The 20,930-nt window shown below is 38.0% G+C and overlaps 3 protein-coding genes across 3 annotated transcripts; 2 read left to right on the plus strand and 1 right to left on the minus strand.

The window, feature by feature from the left end:
• The first annotated feature begins 255 nt into the window (after nt 1-255).
• Nucleotides 256-6,306, plus strand: LOC113231780 (ATP-dependent RNA helicase DBP2-like). The gene is made up of 7 exons (XM_026466310.1): nt 256-403; nt 520-1,650; nt 1,787-1,848; nt 3,321-3,380; nt 3,474-3,707; nt 3,898-5,517; nt 5,733-6,306. Exons 1-6 carry the CDS (start codon nt 390-392, stop codon nt 5,508-5,510), a joined length of 3,114 nt encoding a protein of 1,037 aa, XP_026322095.1. The 5' UTR covers nt 256-389; the 3' UTR covers nt 5,511-5,517; nt 5,733-6,306.
• Nucleotides 6,307-9,510: 3,204 nt separating this feature from the next.
• LOC113231815 (tubulin polyglutamylase complex subunit 2) lies at nt 9,511-20,698 on the plus strand. The gene is made up of 5 exons (XM_026466351.1): nt 9,511-9,706; nt 15,629-15,796; nt 19,711-19,889; nt 19,971-20,144; nt 20,407-20,698. Exons 1-5 carry the CDS (start codon nt 9,631-9,633, stop codon nt 20,566-20,568), a joined length of 759 nt encoding a protein of 252 aa, XP_026322136.1. The 5' UTR covers nt 9,511-9,630; the 3' UTR covers nt 20,569-20,698.
• On the minus strand, nt 9,618-11,761 carry LOC113231797 (tRNA-dihydrouridine(47) synthase [NAD(P)(+)]-like). Its single transcript, XM_026466333.1, has one exon. The coding sequence runs from the start codon at nt 11,636-11,638 to the stop codon at nt 9,782-9,784; it is 1,857 nt and encodes a 618-aa protein (XP_026322118.1). The 5' UTR covers nt 11,639-11,761; the 3' UTR covers nt 9,618-9,781.
• Nucleotides 20,699-20,930: the final 232 nt, after the last annotated feature.

Below are 20,930 nucleotides of genomic sequence, written 5' to 3' on the forward strand. Positions count from 1 at the left end.
TTGTGTTGAATCGATTTACTTAAAAATCGCATTGAAATAAATCGATACAAAGTATCGCTAGAGCGTATTCATACTTGTATCGATCTTCATAAAAATCGGATCGTAATGTGCATCTTTAATTGATAGAGTGACATGAGCCAATTGTGTGAATCATGCTGTCTATGGTATGAATTTCATTTGTGGATTGGAATGGGACTACCGCATAGAGGATGGAAAAAAATAATGGTTCCATTCCATAGTCTAAGGACTACCGCCGCGCCGTCCATTTTGTTTTCTTTGTGTGATTGTGTGGTGCCGAAGACGAATTTATTGCTTGTAGCAATTTATTTTAGGTGTATACAGTGTCAGAAAATCGTTTAATTGTAATTTAATTCGTTCTGTAAGTGAAGATGGGTCGTGGAAGGTAAAATAAACCTGTAATCTTTTTCCATGTTGCATGTGATTTGCGATCAACCAACATTAATTTTCGTAAGTGTTTGCGTGGTATTTTAATTTATTTGATTTGATGTTAATTAACAGGGATCGAAGCCGCGATAGGCGTCGCAGTAGGACCAGGAGTAGAAGTAGGAGTCGAAGCCGTAGTCGGAGTCCACGTTATGGGCTCGGATCGGGCGGTGGTGGCTATGGCGGCGGCGGTGGTGGCGGCAGCGGAAGACGAAACAATCCCGGTGCTAATCTAAGAAAACCAAAATGGGACCTAAGCCGACTCAAACCTTTCAAGAAAGATTTCTATATTCCACACCCAGATGTAGAAAATAGACCCGAGTCGGAAGTAGAATCATGGAGGAGTCAAAATGAAATTACATTGAAAGGACGCAACATACCCAAGCCGACATTAACTTTTGATGAAGCAGGCTTTCCGGATTACGTTATGGATGAAATAGATAAGATGGGCTTTTCTAAGCCCACACCTATTCAAGCGCAAGGTTGGCCGATTGCTCTCAGTGGACATGACATGGTAGGCATAGCTTCTACTGGTTCTGGAAAGACATTATCATACATCTTACCTGCGATTGTACACATTAATCATCAGCCCAAATCCAGTAGAGGTGATGGGCCAATTGCTTTAGTGCTAGCACCTACGAGAGAATTAGCTCAGCAAATTCAGGAGGTTTGTGATAAATTTGCTAATACCTCTAAAATACATAACACTTGCCTGTTTGGTGGTGCCCCTAAGGGGCCGCAGGCCCGAGACCTTGATGCTGGGGTAGAAATAGTTATTGCAACACCAGGCCGGTTGTTGGATTTTCTAGAGAGTGGAAGAACTAATTTGAAAAGAACTACATACTTGGTACTTGATGAGGCTGACAGAATGTTGGACATGGGATTTGAGCCACAAATCAGGAAAATCATAGAACAAATCAGACCTGATCGTCAGACACTTATGTGGTCTGCAACATGGCCTAGAGAAGTTCAAAGTTTAGCTTCTGAATTCTTGAAAGATTATTTGCAAATAAATGTAGGCTCCCTACAGTTGGCTGCCAACCACAACATCCTACAAATAATTGATGTTTGTATGGAGTATGAGAAAGAAACCAAATTAAGCACTTTATTGAAGGAAATCATGGCAGAGAAAGAAAATAAAACTATTATTTTTATTGAAACCAAACGCCGCGTCGATGATATCACCAGAAAAATGAAACGTGATGGGTTAGTATTTTAGGTTTTAAGCTTTTGTTTGGTGTTTTCTGGATATTCAAGTTTAAGGGTCCAGTATTTAATAAAATATTCAGATTATCACTGAATAACTTTTATGGAAATTGCTTATTACAACTTTTTATTGCAGATGGCCTGCTGTATGCATACATGGTGATAAGTCTCAAAATGAACGTGATTGGGTGTTACAAGGTGAGGTTAACAATAATGGTAACTCCACATGGCATTTAATAATTGTACATAATTTGAATAAATGTCGATTAAATATATAAATTTACGCTTTGTATGACAATACTATTGTTGAACAAAGTGCACTACAATGTTGTCGATGTGGAGAAGCGGTATCGGACCGGAGACGCGTGCGCGTCGTTGAGGAGGATGCAGGGTGTGGCTGATGACTGCAGAGCTCTGACCAGTGTCTGACCACGTGTCTGCATGTGCAGGCTGTGGAGAGCTGCGGCCGGGCGGCGGAAGCGGTGGCATGCGCGCGATCGTCGCCGCTATGCACCAGGCGGCGGCGGCGCCGCGCCTGCGGCCGCGTCCGCACCGCGCCGCCTCTAGTTGTCGGGGCTAAGCCCTATCAGTCTGACTCGCCCGCGGCTAGTCTGAGCTGCTTCTCACATTGGCGCGGCGAGGCTCGCCCCCTCGCCAGCTGCGGAGCAGCGCGGGGAGCGAGGCGCACGGGCGCAATAGCGCGCTCCGTCGCGTGACGGTGCAGTGCCGGCGGGTGGCGGGCGGCGGCCCGCGTCTCGTCCGCACCCTCCGGCCTCGGCACGCTACTCTCGGTTCTGGCCTCACGCGGCTGCCGGCCGGCCTTCTCTTGCATTTGATTTTTCTTTTGTGTGCATTCCTCATGACAGTAACACTGGCGAAAACGCTTGCATTAGTAAGTTTTAAAGAGATCTGTTTACCTTCATTGTACCTCTTATGTTGAAACTCTTCAATATTACAGTTTATGTTTCTTTTCTTTTTTTAATTATGTATGTTTTTATGTATTTACATAATTACATCTTTTGTTGTAATCTAAGAGAGGTAAAATGAAAGTTTTGACGTTAATAAAAACTTGAATATATTATAGAACTATTTAAATTAAAAAATGAGAATTGATTGGCTTAAGTTCATCCATGGTTCATCCAATGGTTCATCCATGTTTACAAATCAAAGTACTGTAATTTCTTATATTGTTACATATACAAGATGCCTAGCTGCAAACTCGCTAAATATGAATTGTGATGAGTAGAGCATGTTTGCTCTCCTTACATTTGTTTTAAAGTAATGAATAAGTTATTTTCTTGTGTCACAATACAGTATGAAATTTTGTATGGAGAGTCAATTTTTTTATAAACTTTAAGTTGCTTTTGACCTAAGCTGCATAATCAATTATAGCGCTAGTACATAGCCCGATATTCTGTATACTTAGTTTAGGAGTTATCTAAGATTAGTTGACTGATTGACTATAATTGATTAATAATAAGTAATAGATTTACTTCAAATTATTTCATGCTTGGTTAAGCCTCATTCAGACAGCGATGTATTTGTGTTTATCCAAATACTGCTGCAATATTTATTTATGAGACTATTACAAACATTGTTATTTTTGTTGTAACTATTGATTTGTTGAAATGTGGCGAGTACCTTTTCATAATACACATATTTTTTTGCAGATTTTCGTAGTGGTAAAGCCCCAATTCTTGTGGCAACGGATGTAGCTGCTAGGGGTTTAGGTATGTAATTAGCCAGCAAACAAATTTTTTACACATTGATTTGAATCTGAATTTGCATTGCATATAGCATTAATCTTACATACAAATTTTCAGATGTGGATGATGTAAAGTTTGTTATCAACTTTGATTATCCTAGCAACTCTGAAGATTATGTTCATCGTATTGGACGGACTGGGAGAACTAATAAAACTGGAACAGCATATACATTTTTTACTCCTGCAAACGCTGCTAAAGCTGGAGACTTGGTGGCTGTTTTGAAAGAAGCCAAACAAGTGGTCAATCCCAAGCTGCAAGAACTGGCAGAACGTGGTGGTGGTGGAGGCAGACGTAAGTGTTAACTACCCTACTTAGGTCATCAGTCAACCGACATCATGGAATCTGCAAAGATCGTGAAACATTGATTTGTTTGAAAAACAAACAGATTTGTAGCAAATAGTTGAATTAAGTTTTTATTGTTTTATGAGGAATGTTTTTAAATTAGTATGAAGAAATATTTATATTTTATTCATACATGCAGGTCATCGTGGTCGTGGAGGCAGATATCGAAGAAGTCGCCGTTCTCGTTCGCGATCCCGATCACGCCGTCGCCGTTCCCGCTCGCGCTCGCGTTCACGTGACCGCCGCCGCCGTCGACGCAGCTCCTCGAGGTCTTCCCGAAGCAAGTCGTCCAGATCGTCTAGAAGCCGCTCCCGTTCTCGCTCCCGATCCCGCAGCCGATCTCGCTCAGGCAAGTGCAGTCCACAACAGAAGACTGACATTGACGCCGGGCAATTAATGCCCCAAGCACTACTACCGACGCCGAAACCGCTACTGCCGACTCCCATTGGTCCCCAACTCCCACCAGTTCAATCTAATGGCAAAGGCCCTTCCACTCCTCCTCCCACTCCTACTCCTACTCCTCGTAGTAACGATTCTTATTTAAGTAAAAATAGTCCGCAGAATCTTAATAGTAACGTTATGGATAATAAGTATGGTCCACAGCAGCCTTCCGAACTTATACCACCGTTGATGGCTCTTAATCCACAGATGTGTGCCCCTCCACCTATGAGTGGGCAAGGGTTTGTTATGCCCCCATTCTTCCCTGCTGATCAATATGGCATGATGATATCTAATTTCCCGCCGAATAGTATGCTTACTGCGGGGGGCTGGGCAGCTCCTCCTCCTCCTCCACCCCCACCACCTCCCGAGTCCACTTCCGGTGGGACGTACAACAACTATAATCAAGGCCTGCAACATACGGGAGACGGTGGCCTAGAGTCAGATTCCAGGAAACGAGGGCCGCGCCCCGGCGGCCTCGGCTCCGCTGGAGGCCTGGGCTCCGCTGGGGGCCACGGCTCCGCTGGAGGCCTGGGCGCCCCTGGGGGCCTCGGCTCCACCGGGGGCCTAGGCTCCGCTGGAGGCCTCGGGTCCGATGGTGGTAGCGGCGGCAGAGGCCTCTGCTACGATGGCGGTCTTGGTTCCGGCGGTGGACTTGGCTCTGGCGGACGCTTCGGGTCAGGTGGTGGCCTTGGCTCGGACAGCGGGCTCGGGTCCGGCAGCGGGCTTGGCTCTAGTGGAGGTCTCGGCTCAGGCGGTGGCCTAGGCTCAGGCGGTGGCCTAGGCTCTGGTGGAGGTCTTGGCTCCGGGGGAGGCCGTGGCAATGATGGCGGTCAGGGCGGCGGATCACGCTCTAAAGGCGGTCGTGATCGACGTCGTCGTGGAAGAGGACGACATAATGAGGATGATCATGATAACCAGAGCTCTGGAGGGCTTGGCTCCTCTGGGCTTGGCGGCCTCGGCAGTGGCTCGATCGCCGCTCAAGGCGCTGGGCTTGGCTCTGGCGGTCTCAATGTGCCTCATGGGAGCCTACTGCCGCGCATGTTACCTCAGACGTCGGGCGAATTCGTTCATGGCGCAAATTTCACAGCTTTCGGTTCTTATGGCTCACAGAAAAGGGTAAATCAAGGAAAAGATCCAAACCAACCCTACGAAGGATCCGGGCTTAAGAATGGTGTGGAGGAGTACAATCAGCAAAACATGGGGCCGGGCCGGCCGTATGCAATTGGTATGGTACAGGATCAGATTAATGCGCTGGCAAATGGTTCCATGGGGTACGAAAATGACCGCCAGAGAAATCGGCAACGACGATGAACTCGAGGTTTGTTGTATTCAAACCAATGCCAATTCACCTTCTAATCATCAAGATGCTAATCATAACTAAGAATTGGCAATAGAATTAATGTGGTGATGGCCAATGTAAATATGATTAGCTTCTTACTACACTGTCTTCACTTGTACAAATTCACTGTATTTGTACATTCTGTACATGCAAAAAGTAAAATACGCGACGTTGTAAATATTTCTTTCTTACAGAGAACGGGTACAACGGTGACTCGCGGCGTCGCAGGAGACGATAAGAAGCCAGCTAGAAAGCAAGACTGGAGAATTTAAGAACAAAGTGATTTGAATTGAGCATATTGAGTTATATTTCTCAAAATAGATTCCATTCCATATATGTATTTACTAGCAAACTATCACAAAGCATCATGCTAGGTTTAATTTTAGCTGAAAATATGTTCATAATAATAATTCACTGTAAATATATCATCAACATTTTTGTTGATAAGGCAAAATAAGCTGCTCTATACGTTAAATATATCAAATATTATGTACAAGTTTCATATTCATTATTTACTTTTAAATACTTACTTGTGTAAGTAAATGAAGATGGATCTTTGCTGTTTGTATCTCACTTATGAAGATCTAATAAAACTGATTTGCAGTTGTAATTTTAACTAACTTACGCACTTCATAACTATTTTGCATTGAAAAATGCAAGTACAAGTTTAAATTAAGTTAAATACTTGTAATTCTTTAGCAGTGTTTATCATTAATATCCTTTCTCTATTCTACATGTAATTAATTACTTTGGTATTTATCCACTTTGAATGTGTACTTTGACTAATAGCTGTTAATCTCAACAATAATGTCTGTATGGATTAGAGATTAAACATGTTTGTACGATAATTTATATTTCATTTTAAAAATTCGTTTTGCCCGTGGTCCAACTGCGCAGTCCAACTAGTTGGACTAGGCAAATCGCAAGATATAATCTTGTAATAACGTGCACTGTAGATTTTATTTTTGTTATGTAATGTATGTATCTATTATTTTCTGAGCACTTTACAAAGTTTTGATTTAGAAGCCAAATTAAAACACAAAATTATTACTTTGATGAATTCGCAAATACTGTTCTATATTTTCTGACGGTCTTGCGATTTTTTATGAACTGTCACGGATCATCCTACAGAACAATTGTAGTTGGCTCAGAATCAGTAATATTATTAATATTGATGGTGACCATAGATTTAGTATATAGGTACCCATAGATTGGCAATGCAAGTGAAAGAGAGTTAGTATACACGTATGTTAGAACGAGATGGGTAGACGAGACTACTTCATTATAAGCTATGAGGCTATATGAACCTAGGGTCAGCTGACAACGAAACAAATTTCGTTTATTTTTGAAAAATAATTGGTTTTAAAATGTGAAATAGTGTTAAACGGACATTTATTAGTCATTGTAAAGTTTTCAGTGTCCGGATGTAACTTATCTAAAAAGGAAAACTCGCAGAATTGTACATTTCACATGTAAGTACTATTTAAATTTTTAGCTGTCTAAAAGCACTACCACAAAAGTTTTTTACTTAAATATATCCGTAAAATTATACCATTCAAGTGCATTAATAACCCAAATGTATACGAATTCAATTAAAAAATATATCAAATACGTGAATTTCTGAAATTCATAACCCCACTTTCATAGAGATTGACGCAATCGATAATATGTTATCGAGATGTCATTAACTGAAAAAAAGAAAGGCAAAGGCGTGACTTGCATACAGCCGAAATCATCTTCATACTTAATTTTTTTTTATTCATTGAATCAGAAATTTCTGGATTTAGTACTTTATATTTAATTAATATTGCATTAGTACATTATATTTTGTTTACATTAAAACGAAAATTTCTTTTAATAGCATAGTTGAGGCACCCATTTTTTATGTTAATTATTGTTGTTGATTCAGATTTCCTCAAAACATTGAAGTACGACAGAAATGGCTTATAAAACTAAAGAAAGAAGACTTTCCAAAAAGTTTTCAAAAATATGCAGCAAACAAACACTTTGAGGAAAAATGCTTTTAAATAAAACGCCTTTAGAGGCAAGCAAAGAGTAAAGCTACGTTCTGGTTCTGTACCCACATTATTCATGCGGTATGTCTTATAATTAATTGATTTTTGTGTAGCACTACTCTCATCAACAAGAAATCAGCGATTTATTGTTGTTAGAGTTCTGTTCTGTTCCAAAATACGATACTGATTTTTTTCAAATTTGGTACACATATTCATTTGTGTGACCAAAACGTGCAACGTAAATAAATTAATTCTAAATTTTTAAGTCACTATTGGGAGGGAAAGTTCTTAAGAATATATATTTTTTGTAATTATGAAATATAAATATTTTTAAGTTGTTTAAGAAAATAGACAAAAAATGATCATTCTACCCTTTATCTTCGAAACTACAGAGCCTAAAGTTTTGAAAAAATACAGAAATTGTCATTAAATTTCCTACTATTGCGCGAATAAACCTATATTTGCTGTTGGAATCTATTGGAGAACATATTCTTCAACTACAATGTTAAGTTTGTACCGAAACCTCTCCGCGCGAGTTGAACTCGCACTTGGCCGGTTTTTTGGTTCTATTACGTATCTGCAAATTCACTGCTGTGATGCACTTCTATGTTATCATATCATACAATAATTATAATAGTTATATTTGTTTGTAGGTTGCGGTCGTCAGCTTGGTTCGTGGCCTCCATACTATCGCGCCGTAACTGATCATGGGTCTTATCACCATTTTGTAGAGCCATAGTGTTATCTTGGGTGAAAGTTCCCATTGTTTACCTACCATCCTGTGGCACTACCAGAAGGTGATAGTAGCTTTCTTAATTTTCTATTGAATCATTAATTAACTAGTTAATTAACGTCTCGGTATTTTGCGTTAAGACATTTTGGTGAATACAACGAAGTGAAATGCCGGTGTAATATGTTAATCGATATTAAAGTTAAATCAGTGGATGGCGCAACACTATTTATCTTGCACACATGCACATTATACGCACACAGATGTATTTTTGTTTTGGTCTCGTCTCCAATACGTCAGGGCCAATCTATGGATATACTAAATCTATGATGGTGACGGACTAACCGATCAGTAGGTCCAATGCCCATACAATATTGCCGGTAGTCCAAGTAGTTGGACCATGAGCAAAGTTTAAAAAAAAATAAAAATTCCGTAGTCCCTTAGACTATGTTTATTTTTTTTACTTAGTTTTATTTTTTTTCCTGTAGACTTGTTCCCCGAACGCTATAACTTGGACCTTTTCAAGGCGAGAGTGAATAGGCATTATTTAGGTGCATGCTACATCCTCGTCCTCATCGCCACTTTCCATCAGGTGAGATGGAGGTCAAAAATGTGCACTTATTTTTATATAAAAAAAAAGTTTTACATCCTATGTTGGGATAAGCTTGTTCTGGCGATATTATTCTGCAATCTAAAAAACTATTTTTATAGGTGCTAGTTTAGAGAGCGACCGACATAATGTGGACCATGTGGATTCAATAATTCTTTAATCACTTCGAAATTTTCCGTCCATAACCCTGGGAAAGGCGCCAATCCTTAACGTGAGTTGAAAAATTAGGATGATGACGAACCATGCGCGTCAACACAGACCGGCAATTCGCAGGAAGCAGTTGCGGCCTAAGTCGAGGCGCGTCATCTGAGCCTAAACGAAGAGGACGTCTTTTTCGCTCTTATTGCACGGACATAAAGATTTTCTGATCGATCGATGATCCGGCTTCAAAAAAGTCATTACCCCCAAATTAGAAAGATAAGGCTCAACTCACACTGGCACTGAGTCGAAGCGTGTCGCGTCGCGTCCTGTTTTTCAACTACAATGCATGGCGGCGAGCGTCATTACGTAATCTGTGGTCATTACATACTTCGACTCGACTTGACGTGCACAATCACCTTAATTTGTTACTATAGCAACCAATTTTTTGTTATAAGTAATAGAAATAGATGGATCATAATAACAATCAAAGCAATAGATTCACGATTTTATTTTTTATGTATAGGTAAGTAGGAAATCGTTAATTTTAACTTACTTAACTTTCTCCGATTGGCAATATCATAAATTTGCAGTAAATAATGAGCTTTTGTGTGGATCTAGTCTCTGAAGATTCTTTCTATGAAAACATTACTTTGGGCGTCACCAAGCTTTTAGGTAAGTAAAGAGACATTAATTTTATGTATTACATATTCTTTAAAATAAAATTTGCAATATAAAGGTAAATTATTATTAATAAGAATTAGCTTTATGCTTTGGTAAAAATTGGAATCCATCTGGCACTGGACCCAATAACATTTCACTGATTTTTATCCAATCAGTGCAGTTGTTAGATGCCATTAGTGTTTCTAAGTCATCTCTACCAATATAGGTAGGTGGTCGTTCATTAATTTTTTGTGGAGGCCTTTCCAGAAGTCCCACGGGCACATACCGATACAAAAACGATAACCATTCGAGTAAAAATCGGCGCGTATTCTCTACACCTTGAGTATCAGAACCCCAATGTTCCAGACCATAATTTGTGTATTTTTGTAGAATTTCAAATCTTTCCTTGCTTGAAATATCCCATAGTTTCTGCTCTTTTATTTCAGTGAATATCCAAGGTTTGATAAGTGCTCCTCTACCTATCATGACTCCTTGAACAGAAGGGGCCATTTCTCTTTTTTCTACATAGTCTTTATAACTCATTATGTCTCCGTTACCAAAAACAGGAAAAGGTGAAACTAATTTTGCACAATTTTCTATGTATTCCCAGTCCGCAGACCTAGTGTATCGTCCTTCTCTTGACCTTCCATGCAAAGTAATGAGTGATGCACCCCAATCCCTAACCCTGGGCATTATAGTGTGTGCAATTTTCTTATTTTGATATACTCCAGTTCTCATTTTTACTGTGAATGGTATGCTTAGCAAAGTAGAAGCGCACCTTACTGAGGCCTCAAGTGTAGGTAGCCTGTGCATCATTCCACTACCTCCTCCTTGTTTGTATACAAAATCGATGGGGCAACCTAAATTTAAGTCAATGAAATCTAGCTCTGTGTTTTCTTGTAGCAATTGTGCTACTTTGCTAATAATGTAAACATTGTTTCCACATATTTGTGCCCCAAATAAGTCTTCTGACTCATGTCTTTTGACCAAGGCCCATTCTTGTTTTGCTCCTTTAAGGAGTGAGTCACATAGAGCCATTTCTCCACATGTGATATCTGCACCATAGCTTTTACATATTCTTCTAAAAGGTAGATTACCTACTGTAGTTAACGGGCTTAAGTAAAGTTTGTCATGCCAGTCTATACTTATCTTTTCTTTAGGAAGGAGTTTAATTAAGTCCTCATCAATAATAGTTCCACTGTATGATTTTTTATTGGATTCATGATTTTTACAATTATTTGGAGCTGATTCAACACTTGAATCTTCTGTGCTTAAAGTTTCAGTATTAGTACTTATTGCTTCAGTAAGACTTAGACTCATGTGAATGGTTTCTTCGCCTTTTCTGTTTCTAGTGTCCATGGCTTTGACCAATTTTTCGGCAAAACTCAAATCATATTTCTTCTTCTGCAATGAAACCTGTAACACAGATTGAAGCGTGTTCTTTGTGTCATCTTTCCAAGCTTGAACTTTATCTTCATTCACTATGTTGTAGCCCTCGGGAGTGATGTGGTTGGTTCCAAAACGACAAGAAATTCCTCTCTGACACCTGCCACGTAGGTTGAAGACATGGCATTGGTCCCCAATATCTTTAGGTTTCGATTGTAGATATTCAACAGCATTATGCATGAATTTACAATTGTTATATTGACACGGCGTGTATTCATCGGACGATTTTAAATCTATAATACTGGGACACGGTTTGTGCGTTTTGTCATCTTGGAAGGTCTTAGGTCGACCTTTATTTTGTCCTCTGCTTTTGGTCTTAAGCTTTTGACCGTTTTCTTCATTCTTAGTTTTTTTGTTGTCAATTCCATTGTGGTCACCTTCTTCATCAGTAAGTTTATGTTTGTTCGTGTTGGGATTGTTAAGTTGATTGTTCTTCTCCGGCCGTTGTACCACAAATTCTGCTTTTATAGCACAAACACCAGCGTTTGAATTTGCCATTGCATAAATCTACAATGACCAGAATGTATTGAATTTATGTGTACGACAGGTTTAATTTATTAGAATAGTGACATCACTGTTGAACGATGAATTACAAAGAATAATAGGATTCTTCAAACAGTTTCGAGGTTATAAAATCACGCGTTGCTATGATAAAACCTGAATTTTATCTGTAAACATAGTTCGACTCGACTTTTTTTTTGTTTTGTTTCTGGTAGAGATGGGCGAATCAAGTTATTTAACTCGGTTACCTCGAGTTACTCCCACGAGTCAACTCGAGTTATTTATTTATGAACTCGAGCTAACTCGGTTCGATACCCGCCCAGCCGCGCGCCGCCGAGCCGTATACTTCATAATCGTTCGATGACCTTTGGAGCACGCTCGAGTCGGAGCGATGCAATGGGTGAATCGAGTTATTTAACTCGAGTTACTCCCACAACGAGTCAACTCAAGCCAGCTACTTTTTCTGAACTCGAGCTAGCTCGGTGCAGTTCCCGCCGAGTCGAATACTTCATTCATTCATACAGAGCGTCGGCTGTTCGTTCTAGTCAGTCGGTTCGGCGCATCGAGTATATAACCAGGGGGTCTACTCTCGATCTCCGTCCGATATCCGTTCGAAACAATTACTGTCAAATAAGAAATATTCGACAAAATTAAAAGACAAGTGTCAAGTATGAAGCTTCATTCGCATCACGCGTCTTTTCATTTGGTCAAGTATTGCTTATTTGGCAGTAATTGTTTCGTACGGATGTCGGACAGAGATCGAGAGTAGACCCCCAGAAATAGAGACGAAATGTCATCTAATTTGTTTGAAAACTATTCTGCCATATCATTACTGTGACAACTGCGCTCCGATTGGCTAGCCCGAGTTCGAAACAATTGACGGGTGTTGTCATTGTGTGTCGTCAACTGTTTCACTTCAAATCGACCAGTTAACTTGAGCTTTGTTATAATGGACGATAATTGGAAAATTACATATTTAATTACCGATGAAATGTGATTCCGTTTGTTTTGTAATTAGATGTTTTGCTGTTTTTTGTACACCACCGAATAGAACAGCACGGCATTGTTAGAGACATTATCTTTATTACAATAAATACAGAATATTTTTTTGGATATACGGAGACGTACCCACAGGTCAGTAGTTGGCCTGTCTATATTTCAATGCAAACGGGAGTTGATATTTATTAGAGCTGTATCGCTAATGTGTTACCAGGAATATGTGGCCCTTATTTCGTCTCTATTTCTGGTTATATACTCGATGGTTCGGCGACCTTCGAAGCACGCTCGAGAGACGGTCGGCCGGCCAATCCCAACTCACTGAATCGTCGATTCGAGTTCCACTCGCGACTCGCGGTTGCTCTGTCAGACACCGAGTCGAGTTAACTCGAGTTGCAACTCCAGTGAGTAGTCACGTCAACTCGAGCAACTCGAGTTGAAAAAAATATAACTCGTCCCATCGCTAGTTTCTGGCACTTCGCGGTTGACGTTGACGCCATTGACGTATGAGGTGTTTTTTTTTATGTAGATTTTTAACGGCCTTAGCATAGTGCCATTCAGTTAGTGTTGTATTGGGCTATGGAAACATTTTTAATTTGAAAAAAATGATATTTTTCAGGAAAATAAATATTTTTCCGGCTATTTTTTCATATTTGACGTTGACACCTGACAAAAGTTGAAGTTACTGAACGAAAACGAGCCATTGTAAAGGTTTTTCTTAAATGACGGGCGTTTGAAGTTACAAGTACAGCTTTTACAAAGATTAAAAATAATAATACTAAACTACCGTACGTAGTTATTTTTACTTGACATTGGCAAAATCATCGATTATTTCGATGGGGCCATAACATTTAAAAGAAGAAGAAGTAAGGTTATTTTTATTTTAAATGTATTATGAAGTAAAAACGAAGAAAGAAATAGTGATGAAGAAAGTTAGAACTATATTCCTTATTTTAAACCAAATTACAAAAGACTTTATCTTGAAAATTTCAATAATTACGAATTCTAAGTTTTTGTTCAGTGATGGAAGATAATGTGATTTAAGTGAAAGTGAAAACATAAATATTGACTCCCGCCGCTTAAGACTGTTTAAAAAACCTAAATAAGTGAACTAAGTTATTTATGAGAAAGTGAAAACATAATGTATTAGAACCGCAATGAAGAATATTACTGGGGATCCCATTGACTTACAATTATATGGACGTCGGGTCTGCGCTAAAAGGTTTTCATTTGTTCGACTGACAGCGCGATACTGCGATGACATTACAATTTAAATTTCGAATAGGTTGACTTGGGACATTTTTTTCGTGGTTTTTGTATTAGACCCGTCGTCCATTTATTTGTAAGTCAATGGGGGATCCCGATAATTACGTCTTGTATCCAAGCCAAAACTCTTAATAAAAAATCTAAAGGTTTTTGTGAAATCATTTTAGATCTCGTTTTTCTGTGGATTTTAGTAGTTTCATCAGGGTCGTATTCCAGAACTCTACTCAATGCTCAAGTCAGGATCAGAGTATGATTTCAAGCACTGGAATTTACGACCCTAATGGCAGGGACTTGAGTACGATTTCGAGTGCTTTAAACCATACTGAAATCCTGACTTGAGCATTAAGTAGAGTTCTAGAATATGACCCTAAGAGTCGCATTCTAGAACTCTACTCAATGCTCAAGTCAGGATTGCAATTGAAACACAAGCACTGGAAATACGACCCTAATGGCAGTGACTTGAGTTCCGAACTCTACTCAATGCTTAAGTCAGGACTTGAGTATGATTCAAAGCACTAGAAATCATACTCAAGTCTCTGCCATTAGGGTACTTCCAGTGCTACGACCCTAATGGCAAGGACTTGAGTATGATTTTCAGTGCTCACTGCAATACTCAAGTCCTGACTTGAGCACTGAGTAGAGCTCTGGAATACGACTTTTAATTCACGCTAATTATGACTTCAAAAGATATTTCTACACGTAGGACCTAATATGCAAATTTCTAATTTTTGACCGACTTCAAAAAAGGAGGAGGTTCTCAATTCGAGTGTTTGTTCTTTTTTTTTTTTGTATGTATGTTACGCGATAACTCTGTTTGTGAACCGATTTTCATGATTCTTTTTTTTTGTTCCATAGTGGTCCCATTTCATTTTGAAGAAAATCATCCACCTCGAAGGGGGCTGTTCACGCATGAAGATTCATTATTATAAATAGCGCCTAACATTAATTTAGGAGCAATTATTTCAATGCTTGATTTTGCTATTTCTTCCATTCAAGGCATTTTTCTCTCAATATACTTTGAGTAGTTTCGTAGTGAGAACCTATTTTTATTGTCTCCAGTGTCAAGTCCTGTGTAGTGGCGAACTAGGGGATATTTCAATAAAACTTAGCAAACAGACGTAATTCCATGTACTTTTGAGGTCGGTTTTTTTAGTACTCTGTACTGAGATTATTCGGGAATTAACTCGGAAAATTTTCCACTATTTCAAATTTTCGGAAAATTACCCAGCAGTATGTAGCACCTATACTGCATAAACTGCTATGAAATACAATTTTTAACTGACTTAAAAAAAAGGAGGTTCTCAATTCGATTGTTTTTTTTGCATATATGTTACGCGATAATTAGTGAACCGATTTTAATTATTCTTTTATGTTGGAAAGAGGGTACCGGAGTAGTTAGTGGTCCCTCTTAAATTTAAAGAAAATGTTCCACCTGTAAGGGTGGCAAACTAGAGAATCCGGTTTCCCACACTTACTTATAACCGATTTCAATAAAACTTGGCGAATAGATGTAACTCCTCGAACTTTGAGGTCGGTTTTTTTAGTGAGATTACTAGGTTGACACCTTAGGCCCTATTATTATGCTTTAAGGTTGACATTGACATTTTCGTTTGACCTTTCCGAACAAACTAAAAACTGTTTTCAAGAAATTAACGATGTATCGATCGAGTTTTTCATGTAAAATCATATTTTCGCAGTAGCATTGATTAATCATCTTCGTTTTAGAGGCCGATCCACGCGTATGCAACGTCAATGTAGAACGCAGACCTCCATGTGATCGTGTGGCTCTTTCCACTTGGGAGCAACGACACTCGGCGGTACTTCCAGAGGATCTCCGGAATTTTTATGTCTCTAGTGATGGTTTCCAGTTAACATGGCATTACAAATATTCTGGTTTGAAACGATAATCGCTTGTTATTTATATAAAAGTCAAATAAGTGTGGATATCCCGCAAAGTAGGCGAAATTGATAATTCGTATCGTGGAGTGGGTAATTTTTTTTATAAATGACTTGTGAGACTGTCTCAATTCTGCCAGTGGTACCTACGAGCGGATATCTTTATATGTTAAATAATGATCTAATGACATTTCCGGCAACTTTTATTCTTGTGTAATTTCTTGAAAAGTTGATTTGCTTTTTTTGTTTGAGAAATATATATATTATTTTCTATCTCGTAATGTAGGTAAGTAGTGTGTGGCGCGGTTTAAGTGTAGTTGCAATCATTGTCTGCAAAAAGAAATTGCATCTGCAGCATACAGTCATGAACACTTCAAGCTTGACACTTCGATGGTTCTTGTCGTAAGCGTCATAAAGTTGAATTTAAATTTCAGTGTCTAACTTGACGTGTTGTTATGAATAATACAAAAATTACCAAATCAATGTCAAGAATTTAAAACTTTAAATTTATGTTTACACAATTAGTCAAATAGCGAAATGTGACCGATGTAAAATTATTTTCAAAGAGGACGTGTTGTGCTGAACCTGAACAGCACTCAGTTATCGAATCAAAGGTATCGATATTGTACTCATGAGTAGTATCGCATAAAAAGTATCGTACTCATAAAAGTATCGATACCTTGATGTATCATGTATGATGTATCCTACAAATTTTCCCTACTTAAAGACAGAATAAAACACATGAATATAAAGAATAAAATAAGTGTTTTATTTGATTTATGATTTTTTATTGAAACAAATAATAAAAGACTTTCATTAAATTGATCAATCAAACGTCATTTCACATAATGTATGCAACTTAAATTTCTTCCTCTGCATAATCACTTAAAAACAAAAATCTATTTGGTAACAGTCTGTTTTTTTGTTTTTGATATTGTACTCGTATTGCCTGTGTTTGAGAACAAACGTTTTGAAGAAGGAACAAACGGAAGGAAGGAATTGCGAGGTACTCAAATATAATGTTTGTCATATATGTTAATTCAAATGTTTCTAAATATTTCATTCATTCTCATTCTTCTATAGAGGTAAATGGTGGCATACGCTATACAGTCAAGTCATTTGTGATGAAGGTTGCCATTAAAAAAAAAATCATAAGGTGATTTGCGTATACGACATGTCCTAAGTAGGAATTATTCAAACTATACGATACTTATACCCGATATGATATTTATACATACTTATACACATGACGATACTTATACGTACATTCAAAAAGTACTAACACCTGAAAAGTATCGGTATCGGAAGGAAAAGTACTCGATACCAAAAAGTATCGATGCTTTTTCCATGTCCCTAAATACAATGTGTGTGTGTGTGTGTGGAACGCCGCATTTAGTACGCTACTTAAATATCGTTATTTAAATATGTATTACTTTTTCTTGTTAGAGAATCATTATTGAAACTATATCGATTATATCTCACCTCTGAGCACGACGTAACAGGAAGAGAAAGTCCCTACCGTAGACAAAATTTTTGTTGGAGCCGGTTCCACGTCGCCCTAATTTTAAGAAAAGGAGAAAAAACAAAATTAAACACTCGTGGAAATCGCAATATTTCCCATCGAGGATAAACTAATAACTTTCACGTCGAATACAAAACGTAACTTTCCAATCTATTATAAACAAACACGTTTTCTTGGGAATACAAAATGTGTTTCAATTTTTCTTATCATTAGTGTCACTTCAACTAAAAGTCTCCTAATAACAAAAGTTCATACCGCATCAAGTTCACCCTTCGCACACGTGAGAAGAGGCTCCTGTCGGATTGGAGTGTACACAGTGAAGTAACCTGTGCATCTCCGTTTTAGCAAAAAATCGACTCGAAAGGGAACTTTAAAATCCATGCACTTTTATAACGGTCCAGCACATTTTACACACTTGACAATTAAAAATGTACCTAAATATCATTATTGTCGCTCACATTCTTGATGACGGTGATGATGACGATGATGATTGTAGTGATGATGACGATGATTGTGATGATGATGTGAATGGTAATGATGCTGATGTTAATGGTGATCATGATGATGATGGTGGTGATGATGATATATTGATGTACAACAAAGTGTATATGACATTAACAAAATACTTATTTAGATTTATTTGTTAATTACATATAGATATCTAGATGGTTTTACACGGATGAGAAGGATTTTGATACAAGAAGTTATATTAAAATATTCGTTACATGTTAAATGTTCTTTTGTGAACGATAAAATGTGTTTTCTAATAACAATTTCTTATTACTGTGCAGTCTTTTTCATTTATGTTTATGGGAAAATCATTCGTGTTACTGCAATCTCATTCGTGTGACCTAAAATATCGTTTTTTGTTGTATTTAACTTAAATATTTCTGTGATTTTATAATTATTGACATTGCTTGAACTTATTTGTACGCTTAAGATCTTAAAACCAAAAGAAAAAAGGGTTTCACAAAAATCACTCAAAGAGTGCCATTGAAATTCGGTAAGTGAAATTCACCCAGTAGATATTTCGCTACGACGATCTGTCAAGAGTATACAAAATTGGACTGTCTTCATTTGATATTTGTATGCACGACAACTTAAACATAGCGCTTACGCTCGTGTCTGAAGATAAGTCATTTTCGAGACAAAATTGATACCTAGTTCGAAGACGACATTGACGTACAATTATATGGACGTCGTGTCCGCGCTAAAAAGTGTCCGCACTTGTAAGGCGCTAAAAGCGTATACAGAGCGCCAAACTCCGCTTTAGTCTTCATTTGTTCGACTGACAGCGCGATACTGCGATGAAATTACAATTTAAATTTCGAATAGGTTGACTTGGGACATTTTTTTCGTGGTTTTTGTATTAGACCCGTCGTCCATTTATTTGTAAGTCAATGGAAGAAGAGATAACTTTTGTCTTCGGGCTCATGTTATGTCTGCTGGATTCATGTTAGACACTTAATAAAAAAAAAATTTCTGTTTCTTCATATAAAAAAACTAAACTATTTTTTTATACCATCAACTTTTCACGAAATTACTCGAGTAATAATAATGATAATAACATGTTTACTAATATTATAGTATTAATAGTTGTCCTTTAGCTGATACCATTTACCTTATTATAAAGTAATAAAATAATACATAAGTACATAGATAAATTATGAACATTGATTGGGAAGGAACTGTCTCCCAAGATACAGGTTCGCCTAGTTTGGAAGGCAGGGTGATAATGTATACCTATGTACCTGTTCTTGTATCAAAGAATGGCATAAGTGGAGTTACGTGAAGCACGTTTATTGCAGAAAAATGTAACCTATATCCTCTCCAATTCTTGTAACTCTATCTACAATATTAGTCGACACATTATATATTTCACTTCATTTAATAAATTTCTCATGTAAAAAAATTATTTCGGTTCCACAAATTCTTTCTAAGATTTCGAATTACCTTTTGGGCCTCATTACTGTGCATTATTATACAGAGAAAAGTGGGTATAGCTAGCAAGCATAGGAACCTGATTGTTGGAATTTCATTATGGGCAAGCTGAGGGGTAAAAACAGGTACCTACATTGCGGACGTACGAGTGTGTGGTGTACATGGGCTATAGAATCATTTGGGAATACATGGCTCCTTAGAAAGATAAGATGAGCAATGACATTGAGATAGTACCTATAATGTAAACTTCTGAACTTGAGTTACCTACAATTACTTCAAGAATTACAATGGATACCGAAACCATAAGATACTTCGCGTCAACCCGTCCTGCAATCACAAACTTTAAAATCCAAGTTGTAGTGTAGCATGTTATGAATGTAAATTTTACATCAGGTTAATGGAAACAGCGTACAGGTCCTAATATATAGGTACATATATTATTTTACAGCGGACGAGATTCTCCCAGTTGGCTCCATTCGGGTGAATAGTTTGAATGAGTTGTGTTTATCACCAGCATTGAAAGATTTGCTTGATTTCACACTGACCAGGCAGAACTCTGGACCGCGACCAGTGTTGAATACAAAAAGCAAGGTTTTAGAATTGGACAATTGTAGAACTATTGGAAAGGTATAATGCACCGTCGTTACATAATCTCACTATTGGTGTTCAAACGCACAAAGTGAAAAACATTGTTTATTTTTATTCTAGGTTTGTTTAGTATATACTGGAGGATCATGGTCCGTGTGGTTGGCGACCCGTGAGGGCGGATGGGGATGGCTAGCCGACTCCTTCACTCATTACTTTCGGATGGCATTAGTGCATCTTGGTTTGCCAGGATGGCAAGCTTCCTTTGCTAACTTGCCACTTATTCCTTGGGCGGAGGTTAGTGAAAGAATACTGTGTTATGCATAATAGTATATTAGGATACCCATATGGTGCGTTCACCTACAAAGGCGCAGCGCAAAACATACAATTGGGTATGCCGCAAACGGCGACTGTGTCGATTTCATATTGATTGTATAAAAATAAAATATTCCCGTCTAGTTGCTAGTATCCAACACAAGATACGTCTGCGCGGCGCCGAAGTCATCAAATCTTTAAATAGTCGAAATATTCATGAAATAAAAGTATTCCCTTTTTCCAGCAACTTTTCCTTCTGATGGCGCCTCATCTATTGGAAAAAGTTGACATAGACAGTTCTTCGAGTGCAACAGGAAATGAGACTCAAGTAAACCATATTGATCCAAATATATTCAAAATCTCCGTGCGTCAGCTCAAAAATACTACACGCCAAACAAATCAGTAGTAGAAACAGAGAGCAATATTAACATTAATGCGACAGATAGCGAAATCAATAAAAGAATATAATTGTAGCGATGTATTTTATTCATTGATTTTGTAAAACTTACAAGCAACTAAAACAATAAAAGTAAAATACGCAGTTATACCATGTATATTCAATACTTTCGATACAATAAAATTTATAGCTTAATAACGTAACAAAATGGACGGAATGTGTACGATACTTAAAAAGTACCTGTTAAGTAAATATACCTTAAAATAATAATACGATAGGTAGGAACCGCGCATCAAAACTTTTTGACAGAGTTATGAGTCGGTATAATGGCAGATACTTGAAAGTAACCTAAAATTGTAGAATTATTTAAT

The sequence above is a fragment of the Hyposmocoma kahamanoa genome, unplaced genomic scaffold, assembly GCF_003589595.1.
Source record: "Hyposmocoma kahamanoa isolate Upper Pololo Valley unplaced genomic scaffold, ASM358959v1 102, whole genome shotgun sequence".
NCBI classification, from domain to species: Eukaryota; Metazoa; Arthropoda; class Insecta; order Lepidoptera; family Cosmopterigidae; genus Hyposmocoma; species Hyposmocoma kahamanoa.